The sequence below is a fragment of the Mus pahari genome, chromosome 11 (genome assembly GCF_900095145.1).
Source record: "Mus pahari chromosome 11, PAHARI_EIJ_v1.1, whole genome shotgun sequence".
Taxonomy (NCBI): Eukaryota; Metazoa; Chordata; class Mammalia; order Rodentia; family Muridae; genus Mus; species Mus pahari.
Genome location: NC_034600.1, coordinates 35,013,082 through 35,034,626, shown reverse-complemented (window position 1 = coordinate 35,034,626; position 21,545 = coordinate 35,013,082). Strand labels below are relative to the sequence as shown.

Genomic DNA, 21,545 nt, shown 5'->3' with positions numbered 1-21,545 from the left:
GTGAGTTTTGGAAATGTTTTATAGAGAATAAAAATAGCATTAGCATTAAAAGGAGACAGAAGGTGAAAAAACACTGAACCCAAACTACTTGAGCTCATTTTCTGTAAACTTTTCTCATATGTCTTTCTCAATATGTTTTTCATTATTTCAGCAACATTATCTTCCATTTTCTCTTCATTTATTTTTAAAAAAATTTTTAAAGCTTAAAATATTTAAAAATACTAATAAAATACAATTCTTAATGATAAAGCAATAATGACTTGATCTTAATTTGCAGTGATAAATAATAAACAAAGGGGATAAGGTATGAAAACATTAAAAACTGAAGTCTTTAGACAAGAAGACCCTGTTTCTGAAGAAAACAAACACTTTGGATACAGAACAGAGATATAAAGCTGGAACTGAGCTGGAAGCGTCCCTTTTGGATAGCATTCACAGCGCAGGTATATGCTACACAAGCTATTGAGGTGGTGGGTAGAAAAGTCATCCATAATCATCTAAAATCATAGACCCAGTTAAGAACCTGATGTGCTAACAATAGTAATTTTCTAGGCAAGATAAGCTCCGGTTGTGTAACATGACAATTTTTTTGAGAGTAAACAGCTGCTTCTTTTTTGAACCTAAGTCCTGCTCCGTGGAAGACATGCATAGCTGCAAGAATATTGTTACAAGCCCTACAATGATGGGAACTGTTCTGAATGCAAGTTATATAAACTCCAGTAGGGAAGGGAGCAGTAAACAAAATGAAAATAAATATTATATTATAAAGTAATAAACAATAATGACAAACAAGGAAAAATTATAGGACTTATGCATGTGAAAGAATAAACATGAATATGTTTAGGTAAGGTTTGGCATCATTTAACTAAAAGTAACCAAATAAGCAAAGAAATTATGGAATAATAATAATTCCATAATAATAAAACAATATGACCTAGACTTACTGAGAGAAATTTTTGTATAATGATCAAACAGCAGGACTGTCTCAAGGGAATTTCCATTTGTATAGAGTTAAAGGAGAATTTGAGTCAGTATGTGGCTCAGAATCTTCCATGCTCTCAAAGCACAGAAGATCCATGTCCTACTACTAGAGTAGCAGCTCTTCAGGAATACAACCACAAAGACAGATGCTCACAGAAGAAATGGGAACACTTATTGAATGCCTTCCACGTGCCCAGTAAATGAAAGGAATATGGAGTCTTTTCACTTGCTGTTGATATCTGAAGTTTACAGAACAATTAAAATGTTGTTCACTGAAAAGTTTCCTAAAAACAAATAAAATTTACTGATTGTCAAGTTGACACTATAGGTAATAGTAAATGCTGAATAGATTTCTTTTTTTTGTTAATTTAAAATACTCTGTTAAAAAAATTATGTTCCGAGCTGGAGAGATGGCTCAGCAGCTAAAAGCATTGATTGTTCTTCTAGAGGTCCTAAGCTCAATTCCCAGCAACCACATGGTGGCTCATAACCATCTATAATGGGACCTGATACGCTCTTCTTGTCTGAAGACAGCTACAGTGTACTCATGTAAATAAAATAAATAAATCTTTAAAAAGAATTTTATGTTCCATTATAAAACCATGTACTAGACAATGTGTTTTCATTTGTGGATGAAAATATCTTGTTATTGTGAACATCATTCAATTCTATATTAAAATAAGTATTTAGAATTTATACCATACTACTAAAGATTTATGAAATAGCTCCATGTATACAATGACAATATTCACATATAATACAATTATTCACAAATTGAACAAAGCTATGATGCCTATAAAATATGTGTGGCTAAAATATACCTGCAAATGAATAATCATCCCTTCACAGTTAATAGTAAATTATATATTATTCATTACTAGCCTATATTGCATTATTATTCATTACTAGCCTATATTGCATTATTAAGTGTTATCTGGAAATTGTGGTTTGGAAATGATTTAAAGTGAGAGAATGAAGAAATAAGGAGGAAAGAGTGAAAAAGTCCTACTCTAAAGATCACCCACACATATCACATAAGCTTATATGTTAATTCCTTCTACATTTAACCATTATTGTTGCAATCCACTTTCAGCCAGTTTAATCTCATGATTTTTTTCTAATTTAAAAAGACTATTGAAAATGAAAGAAAAGTGAGAATTGCAAGAAAATTGGTGAAGAGATTCTACAGAGCTTTACAGGAGTTTGCTGCTCTGAACGAGCAAAAAAAAAATTTTTTTTTTTTCTGGAGACACTGGTTCAATGATTCTGTTGTTTTATTTGCAATGTCCTTTTTGTAAAAGTTCCTAAGGCATCCTTAGAGTCAGAGTTGGCAGATATATGAGGATAATATGGTAAGGATCTAGCTTTACAAGCTGCATTTCTGTACTTGTGTCTTATCTTAAAGACACACATACTTCACACACAATAGACAGGTAGGGAGGTCAGAGAATGACTTGCAGGAGCTAGTTACTTCTTTCCATCATACGGGTTCCAAGACTAATCCCAGGGCCTTGGGCTTGGTGGTAAGTGCCTTCACTCATTGAATCAATCACTGGGCTCTAACTTTTTTTTAATAACAGAAAACACAACTGAGGATGCTATGTAGATAGAGGAGCATCATTTTCATCTACACAAGGCTCTGAGTTTAAACCCAGCACCACATAAACTGAGTATGATACTACATGCCTATAATCCCAGTAATGTTGTGCAGTAAATTCAGTAAAACATGAGATGCTGTCCATGGTGATGGTGGCAGTGGTAAGAAATGTCATGATTCTAAGACTTCACAATTTCGGATTTCAGACATCTGAGGATGTATGTCCCCAAACAGTAATTTTAGAGATGATTTCTCTCTGAAAAGACAGAGCTAAGATGAAGAGCTTGAGAATTTTACTGACCAGGAATGAGACATTACCTGAGGAAAATTAAACAAGAGTTCTCCTAAACAAGATGGTCTAAAAGAGCTACAGGGACAAACATGGAGACAAGACTGAGGAAAAGGCAGTCCAGTGACTGTCCAACTGGGGATCCACTTCATGGGGAGACACCAAGCCCTGACACTATTATTGATGCCATGATGTGCTTACAGACAGGAGCCTAGCATGGCTGTCCTCTGAGAGACCCAATAAGCAGCTGACGGAGACAGATGCAGATACTTACACCCAACCATTGGACTGAAGTCAGGGACTCCTATGGTTGAATTAGGGGAAGGATGGAAGAAGCTGAAGAGGAGGACGACCCCATAGGAAGAAGACCAGCAGTCTCAACAAATCTGGACTCCTGGAAGCTCTGAGACACTAAGCTACCAACCAAATAGTATACACAGACTGGTCTGAGGCCCCTGACACATATACAGCAGAGGACTGTCTGGTCTGGCCTCAGTAGGAAACACTTGAGGCCCTAGGGAGGGGGAAAGCCTGGTGTGGGGGAGCATCCTGAGACAGATAAGGAGGAATGGTATGAGTAATTGTGGGAAGGGGAATAGGGACAGAGTGCCTGTTGGATTATTGTAAATAATTTTTTAAAAAAATTTTAAAAAGATGAAGAATGATCAAAAAAAGAAAAAGAAACATCTACAATCTTTATCTTATTAACATAAGGCTATATAGAACCAGCAGACATGACAGACTCAAACCTTTACATGTTTTTAATCTTGGAGTGCACAAATCACACACTGTACTTTTAATTTCCACATCTATAAAATATTAGAAAGTCATTATAAATTTTATCAATGTAGTCCAAAGTATGAAAAAGGAACTACATATCAGTTAAATATCATTGCACATCACTTATTGATTGCATTATGCAAATATCTTAATCTATATTTCGTGCTGTGATATTCTTTTTTTTACTTTTCAAAATTATTTAATTAGCATACAAAGTAGTAGGCTTCATTATGGCATTTTTTTGTTCATTTTCCTCTCGATTTTTTTTAGTTGAACTAACTTTTTTATTATATTCAGCACAATATATATATTTTTTACCAATCATAAAAAAGATGGACACATTACTAAATGAACATAGATAGATAGCATCTTTTGTTTGATTGTTTTGTTTTTAGTAGAGCTTTAAAATCTTGGCTCTTACTGTGGTACAAACCAAAAATAAGAAAAAAATTTTAGACATTGGAGTTCATTGTAATAAGGCTGTACTTCAATGTCCCTCACATCACCAAAGGATTTTACCTCCATAGTAGCTAAGAGTTGACAGTTCTGCTGAGCCAAGGAATGAATTGTAGGCATGATTATTTTGATATATATATATTTCCTGCTATGGCCAAAGCTATTTGACTTGAGTGATTGTCATAATTCTCAGCCCGCAGGGATTACATTCATTTAAGAAATGGTGTGTGTATTAAGATGGTCTACACATGAAGTCACTCATCAACTGTTCCAATGAACAATGGTTCTGCTTGGAGGGCGGCACAGATGTTAGGTGAGGGTAAGATTCTGGTTTATTGGCTGTGATGATTTTGAAAAGCATTCATCTCAGAAAAAGAGTAACTTATAAGGTCCTCTTCTTCAAAACTGATACGCTAATTATAAATATCAAGCCAAAGATTCAGTCTCACTCTTCCTTGTTCTCTTATAAGCCACCTCCCACCTTTCTTTGACTGTTGTGTCAATGCTTTCTGTGATATCTTCTGCACCTGAGATTCTCTCTTCTCTCTTCTGTATTCTGTTGGTGATGCTTGCATCTATGACTCCTGATCTCTTTCCTAGGTTTTCTAACTCCAAGGTTGTCTCCCTTTGTGATTTCTTTATTGTTTCTAGTTCCATTTATAGATTCTGGATGTTTTTGTTCATTTCCTTTGCCTGTTTGATTGTGTTTTCCTGTAATTATTTAAGGGATTTTTGTGTTTCCTCTATAAGGGCTTCTAGCTCTTTACCTGTGTTCTGTTGTATTTCTTTAAGGGAGTTATTTATGTCCTTCTTAAATTCCTCTATCATCATCATGAGAAGTGATTTTTAGATCTGATCTTGCTTTTCCATTTTGATGGGGTATCCAGGACTTGCTATGGTGGGAGAACTGGGTTCTGATGATGCCAAGTAACCTTGTTTTCTGTTGCTTATGTTCTTATGCTTGCCTTCTGCCATCTGAGTATCTTTAGTGCTACCTGCCCTGGCTATGTCTGACTGGAGCCTGTCCTTCCAGTGATCCTGGCTGTGTCAGAACTCCTCAGAGTTCAGCTGTCTCTGTGATAGTGTGATTCTGGGATCCTGTTATCCTGAGATCTTGGGTGTGTCAGAGCTCCTGGGAGTCAAGATGCCTCTGGGACCCTGAGATCCTGCTGTCACCAAGCTCCTAGGATCCTGGGATCCTGGGCATGTTAGAGCACCTGGGAGTGGAGTTTCCTCTGGGTGTTATGGGACTGGCTGCTGAGTTTGCGCCCAAGGTCTGCTCAGGAAACTGGCCCAGACAGGCCAGAAGGAACTTGTGTCACAGGTCTGGCAGAGTTTCTGTGTGCTTGGGTCCCATTGGTCCAAATTACTCCCGGTGTTGGGACAGATGTGTTGTACTGTGATATCCTACTCTTTTTATTTAAAACTATTATACATTTTATCCTGCTAGACATTATGGATAATTTGAAAACAAAAATAGAAATTATGGAATGAAAACTGTGAACCAAATAAAATATCCAACTGTGATTAACATGTATATAACTGAATGCCTACACTAGAATTCACTAAAACCAGGGAACTGGTCATTGGTATTTCTCAAGTACTACATAAAGGCAAAACTGAAAAGGATGGAAAAAAATTTATCACTTAGCAGTTATGGTTCATTGTATAAGTGTTTAAAATTTTTCCCAAAGTCATCACCTTTCAAAATGGTTATCATTTCAGGACAACTGTTCTCATATGTCAGTGTGCTCAGGGCTCACCTTGTCATGCTATACTCAGATTTATCTTTCCCTTCAGCTAATTCATGGAACACAACTTACTTCCCTGACTGAACTCTTATATTCAAAGACTGAATTGATTTCCAGAGTAATAATAATTTAAGAATTATTAAAAATGTTAGGGAGAAAGAATTCTCAACTGAGGAATATTAAATGGCTGAGAAACACCTGAAAAAATGTTCAAAATCCTTGGTCATCATGGAAATGCAAATCAAAACAACCCTGAGATTCCATCTCACACCAGTCAGAATGGCTAAGATTAAAAATTCAGGTGACAGCAGATGCTGGCGAGGTTATGGAGAAAGAGGAACACTCCTCCATTGTTGGTGGGATTGCAAGCTTGTACAACGACTCTGGAAATCAGTCTGGCGGTTCCTCAGAAAATTGGACATAGTCCTACCGGAGGACCCAGCAATACCTCTTCTGGGCATATACCCAGAAGATCAACTGGTAATAAGGACACATGCTCCACTATGTTCATAGCAGCCTTATTTATAATAGCCAGAAGCTGGAAAGAACCCAGATGTCCCTCAATAGAGGAATGGATACAGAAACTGTTGTACATTTACACAATGGAGTACTAATCAGCTATTAAAAACAATGAATTTATGAAATCCTTGGGCAAATGGATGTATCTGGAGGATATCATCCTTAGTGAGGTAACCCAATCACAAAAGAAGTCACTAAATATGCACTCACTGATAAGCGGTTATTAGCCCAGAAACTTAGAATACCCAAGATACATTTTGCAAAACACAGGAAAACCAAGAAGGTTGACCATTGTGTGGATACTTCATTCCCCCTTAGAATAAGGAACAAAACACCCATGAAAGGATATAGGTACAGAGACAAAATTTAGAGCTAAGATGAAAGGATGGACTATCCAGAGACTACCCCATCTGGGAATCCATCCCATCATCAGCCACGAAACCCAGATACTAATGCACATGCCAGCAAGATTCTGCTGAAGGGACCCTGATATAGCAGCCACTTGTGAGGCTATGCCAGTGCCTGGCAAACAGAAGTGGATGCTCACAGTCAGCTATTGGATGGAACACAGGGCCCCCAATGGAGGAGCTAGAGAAAGTACCCAAGGAGTTGTAGGGGGCTGCAACTCTGTAGGTGCAACAACAATATGAACTAACCAGTACACCCTGAGCTCGAGTCTCTAGCTGCATATGTAGCAGAAGATGGCCTAATCAGCCATCATTGGGAAGAGAGGCCCCTTAGTCTTGTAAACTTTATATGACCCAGCACAGGGGAAGGTCAGGGCCAAGTAGTGGGAGTGGGTGGGTAGGGGAGCAGGGGCGGGGGTGAGGTATAGGGAACTTTCGGGATAGCATTTGAAAGGTAAATAAAGAAAATAATTATAAATAAATTAAAAAAAGAAAAAAAATGTTAGGGAGATGTAAGATAAAAAGCAGTGTAAACTGGGTATAATAATTATATGAACCCAATTCTTTAGATACTAGTTCAACACGGGGGAAGGATTTTAAAGAATCTATTAGAGATCAAGAATCCTAACTGGAAATTTATTATAGAATATAAAAAGAATGTAAGAATTTCATATAGTACATGAATCTAGAGAAACCATCCTTTGCTTCAAAACAAAGCAAAAAGGATTTGTGAGAAAGTATAAATATTATAGTGCTAATGTCTTCAGCACGCTTTCTAATTTTATTTTATTTCTGTTACAGAAATGTGCATAAGCATAAACAAAAAGAATCAAAAAGCAGAAAATACTTTCAAAATTAGAACTTGTCTCATTCCTATCAATCTGGAATGAGCAAGACTTCCAGATTAAGAATCAACTCAACTTTAAATCCCATAAATGTAATAATGATAATGATAATGATAATAATAATAATAATCTATAATAGAAGCTAATGGATAAGTTCAAACATAGTTTCCAAAATAAAAACTAATATGTAGACTTTGTCACTGACAGAAATGAGAACCACTATGAGGGAAGGTGGAAAGTGTCGCTAATCTCACTAGATCACTGAGTACATGTAGTAATGAGTGACTGTGATTAACACTTGAGTGACTTTATTTAAAAAAAAATAAATAAACCACTTAAGATTGAAAGGAAAACCTAGATCCATTCAAAACTAAGACTTAATAAACAAACGTGAAAAAACAGTTTCACATGGGGCTTAACATCCCCCAGATAATCACTCACAGTCTTGAAAGGCCAGCCAAAGTCTACCAAGAATAACAATATATTTGTCACCCAAGAGATTTTCTTAATTGCCTTCTATTGTTCCATGCACAAGAGGAATAACTGGTAAAGTACAGTGTGTATATAGTCTAATAATAGCCATGGTAAACTTAACTCCTTCTATTGTTATCCCTTTTTAAGAACATTTAAGAATGCAAACTATCTGTATGTACCATAATAAGAACAAAGCCTTGAGATTTGGTTTTTAAATGCAAATAATTTTTGACACACTGACTGATATTTTAGAATCCTACTTTTCGTTACACACATTCCTATATTAGATACCAAAATATTTATAAAATTATAAAAAGAACTTAATTATTTCTAATATGGTACTGTGACTTTTTAAAGCAAACATTAAGAGAAAAATCATGATGCCTACACTTTCCTCCCATGGCTATGCCCAGTTTTTCATTTTGGGGATAATGTCACTTTGTTCTTGGTTGTTATATTGGGAATTGGACAGTGGGTGAAGCAACTTGAAATGACTCAGTTCTAACTAGAATGAATTTAGGTAAAGGCAAGAAGCCAGTAAGAATGCCCTTTAGCACAGTTACAAGAATGCCAGGAAAAAAAAGTAGAGTTTCTTAAAACTAAACTATTTTAAAAAGACAAAGTAAAGTTAGCATCATGAACTCAAGATTTAAAAAAAGAAGAAGAAGAATTTACTAAAATTCTGTTTGCTTCCTTAACAAAGTATTGTGAATCATGTTAATTTAGTATTATTCAAATATTTAAAATTACAAATTATAATATCAAAAAAAATCAGTGTCAAAAGCATTACATAAATTAATAATGCATTCAAAGCAAACTAAATTCATCATTATTCTACCTGAACATGTGTTATAAGAGAACATTTATGGGCTAAACATAAGGATTAAGACCTCTTACCCCGTATTTGCATTGGCGGGATGTTGCTCCATACTGGAAACGACATTGTTCATCAGCATCATACACCTGACCTGGAGCCACAGCTGGATAAAGAAAGTCACGCTTTGGAGGCTCATTATCAAGGCAAGTACCACGGCCTGAACTGTTCAACACAAAGCATCAAAAGAAATTAGGTACTCTGTAGACTATTTCATTCAAAATTATGAAACCATGTGTTGAGATCTTTGTGTTAATAATTTGATGCATGAAAAACAACACATTCTACAAATAATCATGTAGCAAAATAGAATCATTTCACTGACATCTAAATGAGAGCTCCAAGTTCTTTTTCTCCAACTCCATATTGCAATAGAAGCATTTCAGACAACAATCTGAAAATGTTGGCCTTTATTTTTATTTTTTTAAAGTATTTTCTTTATTTACATTTCCAATGCTATCCCGAAAGTTCCCTATACCCTCCCCCTGCCCCTGCTCCCCTACCCACATACTCCCACTTCTTGGCCCTGGCATTCCTCTGTACTGGGGCATATATAGTTTGCAAGACCAAGGGGCCTCTCTTCCCAATAATGGCTGAATAGGACATCTTCTGCTACATATGCAGCTAGAGACACGAGCTCTGGGGGTACTGGTTAGTTCCTATTGTTCCACCTATAGGGTTGCAGACCCCTTCAGCTCCTTGGGTACTTTCTTTAGCTCCTCCATTGGGGGCCCTGTGCTCCATCCAATAGCTGACTATGAGTATCCACTTCTGTGTTTGCCAGGCATTGGCATAGCCTCACAAGAGACCGCTATATCAGGGTCCCTTCAGCAGAATCTTGCTGGCATGTGCAATAGTGTCTGGGTTTGGTGGCTGATGATGGGATGGAGCCCCAGGTGGGGTAGTCTCTGGATAGTCCATCCTTTCATCTTAGCTCCAAACTTTGTCTCTGTAACTCCTTACATGGGTATTTTGTACCCTATCCTAAGGCCTTTAAAACAAAGGTTTAAAATAGTTCTAAAGGAACTAAAACAGAATTTCATATTGCTCTAAGCTTCTTGTTTGTTTTCCTTGAAAATATAACCACATCCGGTAGTACAATTAAAAACATGAATTGTGGAAAATTAAACAAAAAATACTTATAGTTGTAATCATAACGACTTAATTTCTATACTTCACCCTTACATAGAACACAGGTGCTATGGTAAGACATGTCAGTAGTTAATGGGCTGAATGACAGCTAAGATCCAAAGTGCTTGCTCACAAACACTAGAAATGTTTAGTCTTTCAGCAATTTCATATTTCATTTAGGGTCATCAGAACTAGAATAAGGAAATGTTCTTCTATCTACATAATTTCTTCACTAAAACATAGTATTTTAATTCAGTGGAACAAATAACATAAAGGTTGCCAAAAGCCAGACAGAATACCTTAGTTTAAAGAGCTTTGCTAAATATAATTGTTCATTTTTATTTATTCAGTGTGCATAAAACAGGACAGATGCTTTTTTACTTTTATTTCCCATGTGAGTTAGAATTTTTAAAGAATTCCTGTGCCAACACTTAACATTTTTTCCAACATTCCTGTCCATTGTGCCAGCACTTTTGCTTTTTTTCCCCCAAATCTTTTCCATCCACTTTGCCAAAGGAAAATAACTTCACAAGTTGAAGTTCCTCAACTGTTATTTAGGACAGCACAAAATTTCATTTACAAACAGGGAAAAATCATACAAAAACAATGAGTTTCAAATTCACCTGCAAGTTTTTTTATACTCCTAAAATGTAAAATGTTAATTTGTTACATAACAGTATATTTTCACAGCAGCAAATTAGTATCTTTAAAACCTGAACTGTACTCTGCTTAAGTGGACCCAGACTAAAGGGACACAAGATTGTCTTTTCTTTATGCTCCTCTGTGTTAGGTTTTTTTTTTTTTAAAGATTATATAAATTATTTATTACTTTTAAAATGATGACTTTATGGGTTTTAGAAATCAATATCATCTAAATAGCTTATTTATTGCTACAAAATTATTAGAAAGAATCTTTTTGTTGGATATAAAGTTCTTTTTTTTTCTTTTATTAGATATCTTCTTTATTTACATTTCAAATGTTATCCCCTTTTCTGGTTTCCGCTCCAAAAACCCCCTCTCTCCTTCCCCTGTCCCCTGGCTCACCAATCCACCAACTTTTGCTTCCTGGCCCTGGCATTCCCCTAGTTTTTAAAGAGAATAATGATGAGACAATAATCCTGCACTGACACAGACAGGTTTTGCCTTCTCAAAGAGCACTGTTCTAGGATTACACAACCCTATACTTGTTTCTTTCTGTTTTAAGTTAGAAAGTGTCATGTACCTCAGCAAGCATACTTATTGGTAGATGAATTTTTAAAATAGCACTTTAGATATTATGATGTACAAACTTTAGCCAAGTAAGACCCAATTATTAATTTCAAAAATATATTGAAGTTAATGACGGAGGGGTCATTTGATAGTACAGTACTAAAAAAAAACACTATTCTATTACAAAGTATAAATATATTTATGAAAACAATTGAGAATATAATAAAATAAGTAAATATTACTATAAATTAACAGATAAATATATACTGAATAATTTACAGAAAGACCTTGAAGGCTATTAATATTTATTAGTAGCACAACAAAAAATATAGGACATAATTACCTAACTGGCGCTAGGGGAGAGCCCAATACAAATATTATATATAGTGACTTGCAGAAATACAGCAAAGTAAACTAAAAATTTCAGAAGTAGAATGAATCTCAGAAAAGAATTTAAAGATAGATACATAGAGGAAGTAACACTTTCTTGATGGTAAAACTGGCTTAATTTAGGAAGAAGCAAAAATAATTATTTCATTTAATGTTCTTATTTTGAGGTATAATAATGTTCTAGCCAATGTCCATATGCTTTTAAAAAAAATTAGAACAGGTGAGACCTGCCAGGGCCTTCAGAGCCAACAGTGCCAAGCATGATTGGGACCTGGGGCCAGAACTCTTGAGACTCACGTTTGGTCCCCAAAGCATATTCCTGGGTCAGTTCTCTGGAAGCACCTATTTCTTTTGTATTAATAGCTAATTAAATAGCTAGACAAGATCAGTTCTCTGGGTTGAGTATATTTTACAGAAGATTAAAACCCTCCATGAAATAACATACAAAAGAAAAGCATATGTATGTTTTTAAAATGAGCCTGTGTTTAGGAACACCATATCAACAAAGGCCTTTTGAAATGTGCAGGCTCCGTCTGTACGCAGCAGTACATCTTTTCAGCCAAGTGATCTGAAGTAAAGCATGCATTTGTGCAGATGATTAAACTGTTTTTCCACCCCACATGCTTTCCTCTGTCTGTACAGACAGCATTGTTCTCCTAACAACCACACCTGAAACACAGCAAAGCTTTGATGACTATATTTGAGGAGCAGGACAATTTTGACATTTCAATTCTTTTTTTAAAATATTATTTATTTTTATTTATATGAGTATCCTATAGCTGTCCTCAGACACACCAGAAGAGTATGTATTGGATCCCCTTACAGATGGTTGTGAGCCACCATGTGGTTGCTGGGAATTGAACTCAGAACCTCTGGAAGAGCAGTCAGTGCTCCTAACAACTGAGCCATCTCTACAATTCTTCATTGAGATTAAGCATTGCAAGTGTTTTCTTGTATAGTGTTAGTCAAATTTGTCTACTGTTTTCTTGGTGCCTTTTCTGCTTCTTTCAATTAAGAAAAGACTATACAGCATAATTATTATTAATTGGCTCTTAAGAATAGTATTTCAGGATACTATGCTTCTAAGCTATCAACTAACATTATGAAATAGTATAGATACAGACACAGAAGAAGAAGAATATGGATCTATGCAATGCAGATTTAACAATTGAAAAGTTCTCTCTCTCTATCCCCCCCCTCTCTCTGGAGAGTGTATTTGTGCATGTGTTTGTGCCACATGCGTACGCACATGTATGTGTTTAACCAAGAATTTCTGAGCACTCAATTCCAATAAACTTTTCCTCTGAGTAACTCTTGTTATTGTAAATGTTTTGAGGTAAAGTCTGAGTTCTGAATTTACACTAGTAGCTCTTCTCTCTATGTCGCCCTCCACCATTGTGGGTGAATATGGGCAAACATGTGTAAGGATGCACTCACCATGCAGTTGTTGTAGGCTAGAGGTTAGTGTCAGATGTCTTCCTTAATTATTTCCATCTTATTGTTGAGACAGACTCTACCTATTTTAGGTAGACTGGCTAGCCATCAAACCCCAGGATCCAGCTAGCACCAAGCCCTCTACATACACTCTGTGGCTACAGGTATATTCCACTGTTCCTGGCCTTGGCATGGGTTCTGGGATCCAAACATAGGTAATCATGCTTGTACACCAAACACTACCCACTTTACAGTGGTTCTCAATCTCCCTAATGCTGCGACCCTTTAATACAGTTCTTCATGTTGCGATGACCCACAACCATAAAGTTATTTTGTTGTTACTTCAAACTATAATTTTGCTGTTATGAATTGTAATATAAATATCAGACATGCAGGATACCTAATATGTGAACCTTGTAAAAGGGTCACATGATCCACCCCAAGGGGGTCACAATCCGCAGGTTGAGAGCCACTGTACTAAGCTATCTCCTGATGATTTTTAATATTGTTTTAAGTTATCATACAAATTAAAAAGTTTCATTGCAATGTCTTCATACATTATCAGGCTCTGTGCTTACTCACTTTCCTCTTATATGCAGTTTAAGGATACATATCTATCTTCATCGAATACAAAAATTCATAGTATATCAAGTTATATTTATATTTCCAAAACTCACTCCATTATGATTGTAAAGTAATTCTATATACCCCACTTCTAATTTAGTAAGCCTTTATTCAGAATCCCAAAGTCAACCCTGAAAACAAGAACAGGAGCCAAATTTCAGTCTCCCACTAACATTTATAGATCTTTATAAAATATGTCTTCCTGGTTTTGTTTCTAGAAAACATGAGAATGTATTACTGACTGAGACTGAAAGTTTACTCCTACTAAAAAAATAAAAAAATTTAAAAAGGATATAAAGATTAGAGCTTTAGCTATACAGTGGTGTTGAATGTTTTTAAGGTGGGACTTCTGGGTCCCAGGAGGAAGAGGAAGAGCAGCTACAGGGAAAGAGGAAGGGCTCTTTAGACCATGCTTTGGAACCAGGATGACACAAGAGCCATGTAAGGTCTTAGAGCAACCAGATCCAGCGGCCTCTGCCACCAGTGGATGGCTGATATAGGTTAGCTGATAAGTTTAGGGCTAGAGGTTTCTTTGCCCAGCAATTGTGTTACCTGGCAAGTTTTAAAATAATAAAGTGGTCTAGTGTTTTTCTTCTGTGGAGCTAAGGTGGGCAAGAGAAAGAGAAAAGACGGAGCAATTGATGGTGACTTGGAGAAGCTTGGGAGGGGCTGTGGGAGCCATTCCAGCTCTCAGAAAGGCACCAGCTGGCCTCCAGTGTCACTAAGCCGGGAGCGCACCCCGGGCAAAGGAGGAAGCATGTTTTTTAAAATTACATGCAACACAGTGGGCCAGTCTGAAAGGACATCTGCCTCAGAATGACATACATTACAGTGCCTTAACAAGTGTAATTTAATGCCACTCGGTTTTTCACAAGGTATGCTGATACATATGAGTTCAGCGTGATTTAGGCATATATCATTTACAACAAATTAAATGTCTTTTATCTACTATCTTCTCATAAGTAACTTTATCATTTTTTATGAAACTAACCACGTTTCAACTAAATATAAGAGTGTAATGACATAATCATGCAATGCAAACAAGTATATGATCTAAAGTCAGACCTCTTTATCCTGTCATTGACTGTGTAACATGGATGTTTGAATATAATTAACTTGGGGTTTTAAATATACAAATTTTGTGCTGTTAATGGCTTACTCTAAAACTACCCTACATATAATTACACCTTGTCAAAGATACGCATGGTTAGAGCAAGGGTCTCAACATGTGTCAAATCTACAAAAAGCTGTTCTGCCAGGTTATTTCTTGGATACTACACTTCTTTTGGAAGGAGGGGAGGCTCCACTTAGGAACATGTTTTCCATTTAATGGAGTAATGTTAACCTTCAAAAGCAACTTTTAGAGAGCAACTTTGAGTGCTTTGGCCATCTTGTCCATCGTACATAACTTCTCTCACCCCTCTTCCTAGTTCCCCTTCAGTCCTAACAATGCTACTCAGTGCATTTAATCACCTTCCACCCTTGTGTGAAATGTATTCTGTATATAACTTGAAATGGCAAACAATTGTGATATAGCTACCTGAGAGTTCAAGCAATTTTACAAAATTTAAATAGGGTAAAAGATGACTCACGAAGCTCCCATATCTTTTAGAAAGGATATGAAATTGCTCTGAACTACTTCTAAGTGGTTGGGAATGAGTGGAAATGTATCCTAAATTACAACTACCTGCTTTTCACAGCCTGGTAAACTAGCCCATAGTCAATGAGTTAAGCCTTCATACCAGGTTGATCTTTTTGTATTTTCTAAATAAGTAAATAAGGGAGTCCCGCAGGCAGATAGGAAAGACACTACCTGCAAAGCCGTCTTCGGGAAAACATCAGAAGCTGGCAAAACACGTCCATTTTAACGGAAATGGGTTCTTTATTATTTAATCAGGACGGCTTCTGGGCGATTCATGAACCACTTATTGAATCACCGAGTTTAAGAAATCTGAAAAAAAATATTGGGAGTTGGTAAACACCATCTCCTGACTGATCAATAGCACCTAGTGTTGCAGAATGACATGAGAGACTATTCTAGTGGCATTTTAAGGCCATGTCTTTTTGTTTTTCCAGTTTAACAGTGAATAATGGATTTCTATAAATCATAGAAGTTCATTAAGACTTCCATCACGGTTGTCCTATATACTCTCTAAGTAGAGGAAGGTATGTATTTTGTTGACTGACTAGCAGTTCCTTAACAGTTATTCTTTCAAGGTTTCTTTTTCTTGAAAAGAAAAGCTAAAACGAAGTCCTATGAACCTTTTGAGCCAACTACAAAACATAGATGCAAACTTAATCATTGATCAAAATGCAAAATGTCTCTGGATTTAAATAAAGACATAGATACAGATATAGACATATCACCCATAGCTGTTAAAACAATTAAGCTCGTTAAATAGGAAATAGAAGAAAAACTTTTTAAAATTACTATTTTATCTTTGGGCTCCAGTGAAGTGATCTTTTTAATGGGGGTAGTGTTTAAAATCTTTTATTGCTTGGACAAATTATAATAAGATTTAGTTACTTAGTTTATTATTAGAGAGGCAGACCTGATTTTTCTCCCAAGCCTTTTTTCTTTCTTTCTTTTTCTTTTCTTCTGTCTTTTTTTTTTTTTAAAGTTTATCCATTTCCTAGTGGTTTCAACTTCATGCATTTTCATGAGAATTTACAAAAGAACCCTTGTTATAAAATATAGGATAAATAAACCCATTAAAATCATTTCAACACTCATTTTGCTTATATATACAAAATACAGGAAAACAATGGAGATTAAATAATACCTTTGAATTAGTTGCTTTAATTAATTCAATGGACTTCTAAATAATTAAAATATTAATAGTTCTGCCTCTCTCACAAAGCCAGTGGTCATTTCCCTGTATATCACTAGCAATCTAGAGAGTCCCTTATGCACTGTCTTAATAGCCATGATCAGTTCCAACTACATAAAATCTGGCAGGAGGTCAAAGGTAGTCCATATATCTATGCTTCTGTATGTTTTTTAGTACATTAAAACACACAAAGTTTGTTATGTTTATTAGGCTGTATTCCTTGTGTTTAGTATACAGTGCTGGTACTAGCTAAAGAGCTATATAATCACCAATGGGACAGAAACAGAATACAGAGGGGAAGAAATTGTAATTTTAAAAATCAAGAGGACTGCCATTCAAAATACAAACAAATACTGAGCATGTTACACAATCTGTCTTTATGATGATAGAGATTAAGATTTTAATCTGAAAACAAATGCCAAGATAAGAGAGAAATTTCAAATCTCGTCAGGTTTCTACAAGAGGACAACTTCGATAGTGTTTATAACTTATATAAATGAATTAATGCAAAACTGTCTTTAAAATGATGTCAGTGCTTTGTACTAAAAATTACCAAGCATATCAAATAAATTCTTCATTGTCTTTTTATAGCATTTCACTCAGTCTAGCACAAGGCAAGTATAATATTATACTATTTTCTTACTAAGATTAAAAATTGATAGTCTATAATATAGTTGTTCAGGACAACATTTTGAAATGAATTCCAAATTGAATGATTGTACTAATACATTTTTAAGGTCGATTTTTAACATTCATCTTTTGATTTTTAAAACAAGATTTGTGCTGGGAAATTAAACTTTCTTTTCTCTGCAATTATAAATTCTCAGGCTATGACTTGTCTATTATTAGTTAAACAAACTTTCAAAACATAATTTTATCCTATACAAGCTGTCCTAACTTAAAACAGCTAAAGTAATGGTATAACAACAAACTATTGCAACTTTGATGTTGCTTAAAATAGTAATGCTTATAATTTTAATAAATATCAATATTATATATAAAGCCTCTAATGAGATAAGTATTATGATTTAAAGTCATTTAAAAACTCAGTACCTTAAGATTAAAAAGATAAACTAATTTTTAAGGCCTCACAGCAAACAATAGTCAAGTCCACTGGGTCCTAAAATCCAGTGTGAGAGTACACAAGTGAGCTGAAAAAACTCTTCTCCTAAACACTGTCCTAGTTCGCTCACATTTACAACATGCATAGAACCAGATGCTTTAAACATAGCCATGCTCGTGTCCAATTACATTTATAACATGCATAGAACCAGATTCTGTGAATGGAGATGGAAGAACCATGAAGAAATTCCCCAATTGTGCAAAAGATGGACTGCTTAAACTGTTCCTCAAAATACTCCCTTCCTGGCTGTTTGATTTAGTTGTTGCTTTTGTTTGTTATGATTAGATGCTTTGACACTCTTGAAGAATTCAGGTTTTTTTCACAAACATCATGATACTGAATTACTGAATTAAAGTATGAGTTATTCTCTATTAAATTATAAACATGCAAATTCTTTCTGAAAATGCTTTCCAATTTACTGAAAAATTCTAATCATTCATTACATCAGTCGTACTTCTATTCTTATCCCAATTCTAGCTTATTCACTATTTGCATAAGACCTGGAAAATATGCCACGATGATTTATTTAATAAAGTAAGAGCGGCCTGAAATGTAAATGGGTCCTATAAAAGCTACTCATACAAAATTTGAAGCATGCACAGTAGGCTTCCCGCAATGAGTTACTTCTCGAACAATTTATCATCCCTCTCCAGAGATTACTTACTCTAGAAAGCTGGTGATATAGTCTCTGCTGCAGGCAGACCAGGAAAAGGGATTGGTGTTTGCAGTAATATGAGCTGCCATAAGTTTTGCTGCCTCATGACCTTTCGTCCCGCAAGAATTTCCAATTCCATCATGGTTCATACCAAAACTGTTTTAATGAGGAAGAAACAGAAGAGACATAAAAGAAAGAAATAAGAAAAATAAAACAATAAGCACAACAACAACACGTCCTATATGTATTTCCTTATTGAGTCATTTATTAGCTATATCAATAGTTGGTTTTCATCAAGAAGACCAATCCTTTAAAGCAATGTAGATTAATATTACAAAGACAAAAGAATTATTCAATGTACAATGTATGTCTGAATCTCTTTGCATTTATCATATATTCTCACGTTATCAATATCACATGATTGAATTGCTCCTTCAGCAGAAAAGGGAATGTTTGCACTTCTCAGATGAGAAAACTGAAATTTAGCAAAATTAATGACCCATTAAAGATAGCGTTAATTTTTTTAACATAACTCCATATTTACATATCAGTAATGTCCATTCAATACAAAAGGGAATTACAGAAAAAAACAATGATTCATTGAAATATAGGTGATGGGCAATCACAGACGCCCCCCCCCCTTTTATGAGCATTGGTAAAAAAGAGTGTAATACATGACTTATATCCCTTTGTGTTTTCAAAATACACTTTTAAAACCCTGGCATATTTAGAGAATGTGACTTTTCTTTGCAATGAGCTCCATTTTTTTCAAAGATGTCCTTTCCTTGTCATATTTTCCCTGTCCTAAAGCCTAGTGAACTCAAAATAAACTTTAATAAAAGAAATCTGAAATGCATATGTTCACTGCATAGGAATAGCCTTTTTTAGATAAGTTAACTATTATTTCAAAAATAACTTATATTTTCAGTATCACATTCCAATAAATGTGTCATGGTGGAAAACTAACTAACTAACAAAACAGATAAGAAGAGTTGTTCTAGGAAACGTTGGACAGGTAGTTCAGATACAAGCAAATAAATACAAATATAAACACCTGCTCTCTTGACAGTGAAAACATGTGGATTTCCATCTGACAGGTGAGATTAAAGCTATGTTTAGAAAGAACATAGGACAGTGAGCAAAAGGACATTGTGAATGAGTGAAATGAAAGTATATTTTATACATACATACGGGCATAGAAGGGAGGAGCCGTTAATTCATGCACAGGAAGTAACAGAAACCAAGAGAAGAAATATGAGAGTATCCAGAGCCTTCAATTGAAACAAATTGCCTTCCTCAAACACTAACATTTATCATTCTAATTTGACATCAATACATTATTCCTTAAAAGATCTTCTAGGAATATTAAGGCAGAATTTCAAGTTGAATTAGGTACAGTCAGATCCACACAATCCAGTACAAATAGTTCAAACGTAATATTCAGAAAACTTTATTATTCCTTCTGTGTAAAGCTGACACTTCTGAATTAACCCAAGTATTATTCTTTTCACATGTAATAGAGTTAAAAGTGACTTCCTAAAAAAAAAAAAAAGTGACTTCCTTTTAGGTGGAGTCTTATTAGTGTCATGTTGTTAGGCACAAATAGCTTTAAGGGAACCAATATTGACGTGCAACTAAAATGAATAAAAATGCAAGGTTCTACTTTTAATGTCATATTTCTGTCATCTCACAAAATAAAGATATGTCTTTCATACATTCATGATACAATGCTATGTTGCCTTGGACTATACACAAGCTCAGCTGCCAAGAAAGAAGACAAATGGAAATATTTGGTGTCAGAATTTGAAAAATTAATTTATTTGATACCCTGGCTATAAGTCTGACATCCTGACTAGTACTAAACCTCTTTTCAAGTAGGAATTCCACCTGTCCTTGAAACTGTGTTACTATCTGTATAGGTAATCTAGCCTCCATTAGAACAAGCAAGAACCACCACAAGGAGACCAGAGACATAGAAACTCTAGGTCCTTGCCTGTTACCCACAAAACACATCAGGCCACGAAGTAGAATGCTTACATTTGAGGAGCTGCTTCAGATCAAACCAAGATAGGACCACTTGGGTCTGAGATAGCTACACAAAGGACAACACGAGGGGGTAATGGAACTGAAGGAAAACCCTCTACTTTCACTTGCTCTTCATTAACTTGGAAAATCATACACTGGAGGACATAGAGCAGAGCAATATACTATTTGTTCCTCCTAGCTTTGAAAATCTGAATGTAGATTCTAACAGTTTCATGGGTCACTTTGCAAAAACTTGACAGCTACTTTTGTTAACAAATGACGCCTTCTGTTTCACAGGCTGTCTTTGTGTTTGGCTCTAGTTGGCCTCACACAATGATCTTCCCATTTTCATCTACCAAGAGGTAGGATTACAAGTGTATACAATTATGCAATTATTTATTTTATAATTTCACATATGAACACTACGTATGGGCGATCCTCACCTCCTACCTCCCTATAACTCACTCACACTCTCTATCCTCCCCACAGAACTCTCCAGCAAGCTCATGCCTGTTCATCAAATTCTGTCTAGTAACTGAAACCTATAACTAAAGGATAGATGAGTAAACTAGTATTATAGACTTGTCATCTCTCTGTTCACGACATGTCTACTCATTTAGCTGCCTCCAGATTTGTATCACACTATTCAGCTCTTCATATGGAGATGGTAAACATTTCAGAAAAGATTTGTAACACACGAAAAAAAGAAAAGAATGAAACAAAAGAAATAGAAAATGAAAATGGAAAAGGAAAAGATTTATCCAAGATTATAACAGAAGGCTAATTAACTACTTTACCTACCCACTCACTGGAACAAATGTCTATCATCTTTGCCACCCTCGTACTTTCTTATAAATTCCAGCACTTAAAAGTCCCTCAATCCTATCCATAGGGTTAGGGCATTCATACAAGATGATGATGCCAGGTAGAACGCAGCACTTTCTGAATCAATGTTAATGACCCATTAGCACAACAAGCCCAATGTTTGCAAACAAGATGAGAACCTTTGGAAACTGTCCATACATGACTAATGGACAATTACAAAACTTTGGTTTGCTAAGGAAATTAATAAAAGCTGCCTGATTATGTCTGGTCAGTGCTGGCTCCTTTGACTTAAGTCGGCTGGCTCAAAATAAAGTTTTAATCAAGA

General features: G+C 35.4%; 1 protein-coding gene across 2 annotated transcripts in view; it reads right to left on the bottom strand.

The window, feature by feature from the left end:
- Adamts6 (ADAM metallopeptidase with thrombospondin type 1 motif 6) overlaps window positions 1-21,545 on the bottom strand; it is a 219,101-nt gene that overhangs the window by 117,444 nt on the left and 80,112 nt on the right. Inside the window, exons 1-3 of one of the 2 annotated variants that reach the window (XM_029544065.1) lie at window positions 18,380-18,462; window positions 15,575-15,712; window positions 8,997-9,138 (exon numbers count right to left, since the gene is read on the bottom strand). In XM_029544065.1, coding sequence (XP_029399925.1) covers window positions 8,997-9,138; window positions 15,575-15,624 — 192 coding nt within the window. In that variant the 5' untranslated portion in view covers window positions 15,625-15,712; window positions 18,380-18,462. Of the gene's footprint in view, window positions 1-8,996; window positions 9,139-15,574; window positions 15,713-18,379; window positions 18,527-21,545 lie in introns of those variants that run through there. The other variant, XM_029544066.1, reaches the window with a different exon arrangement.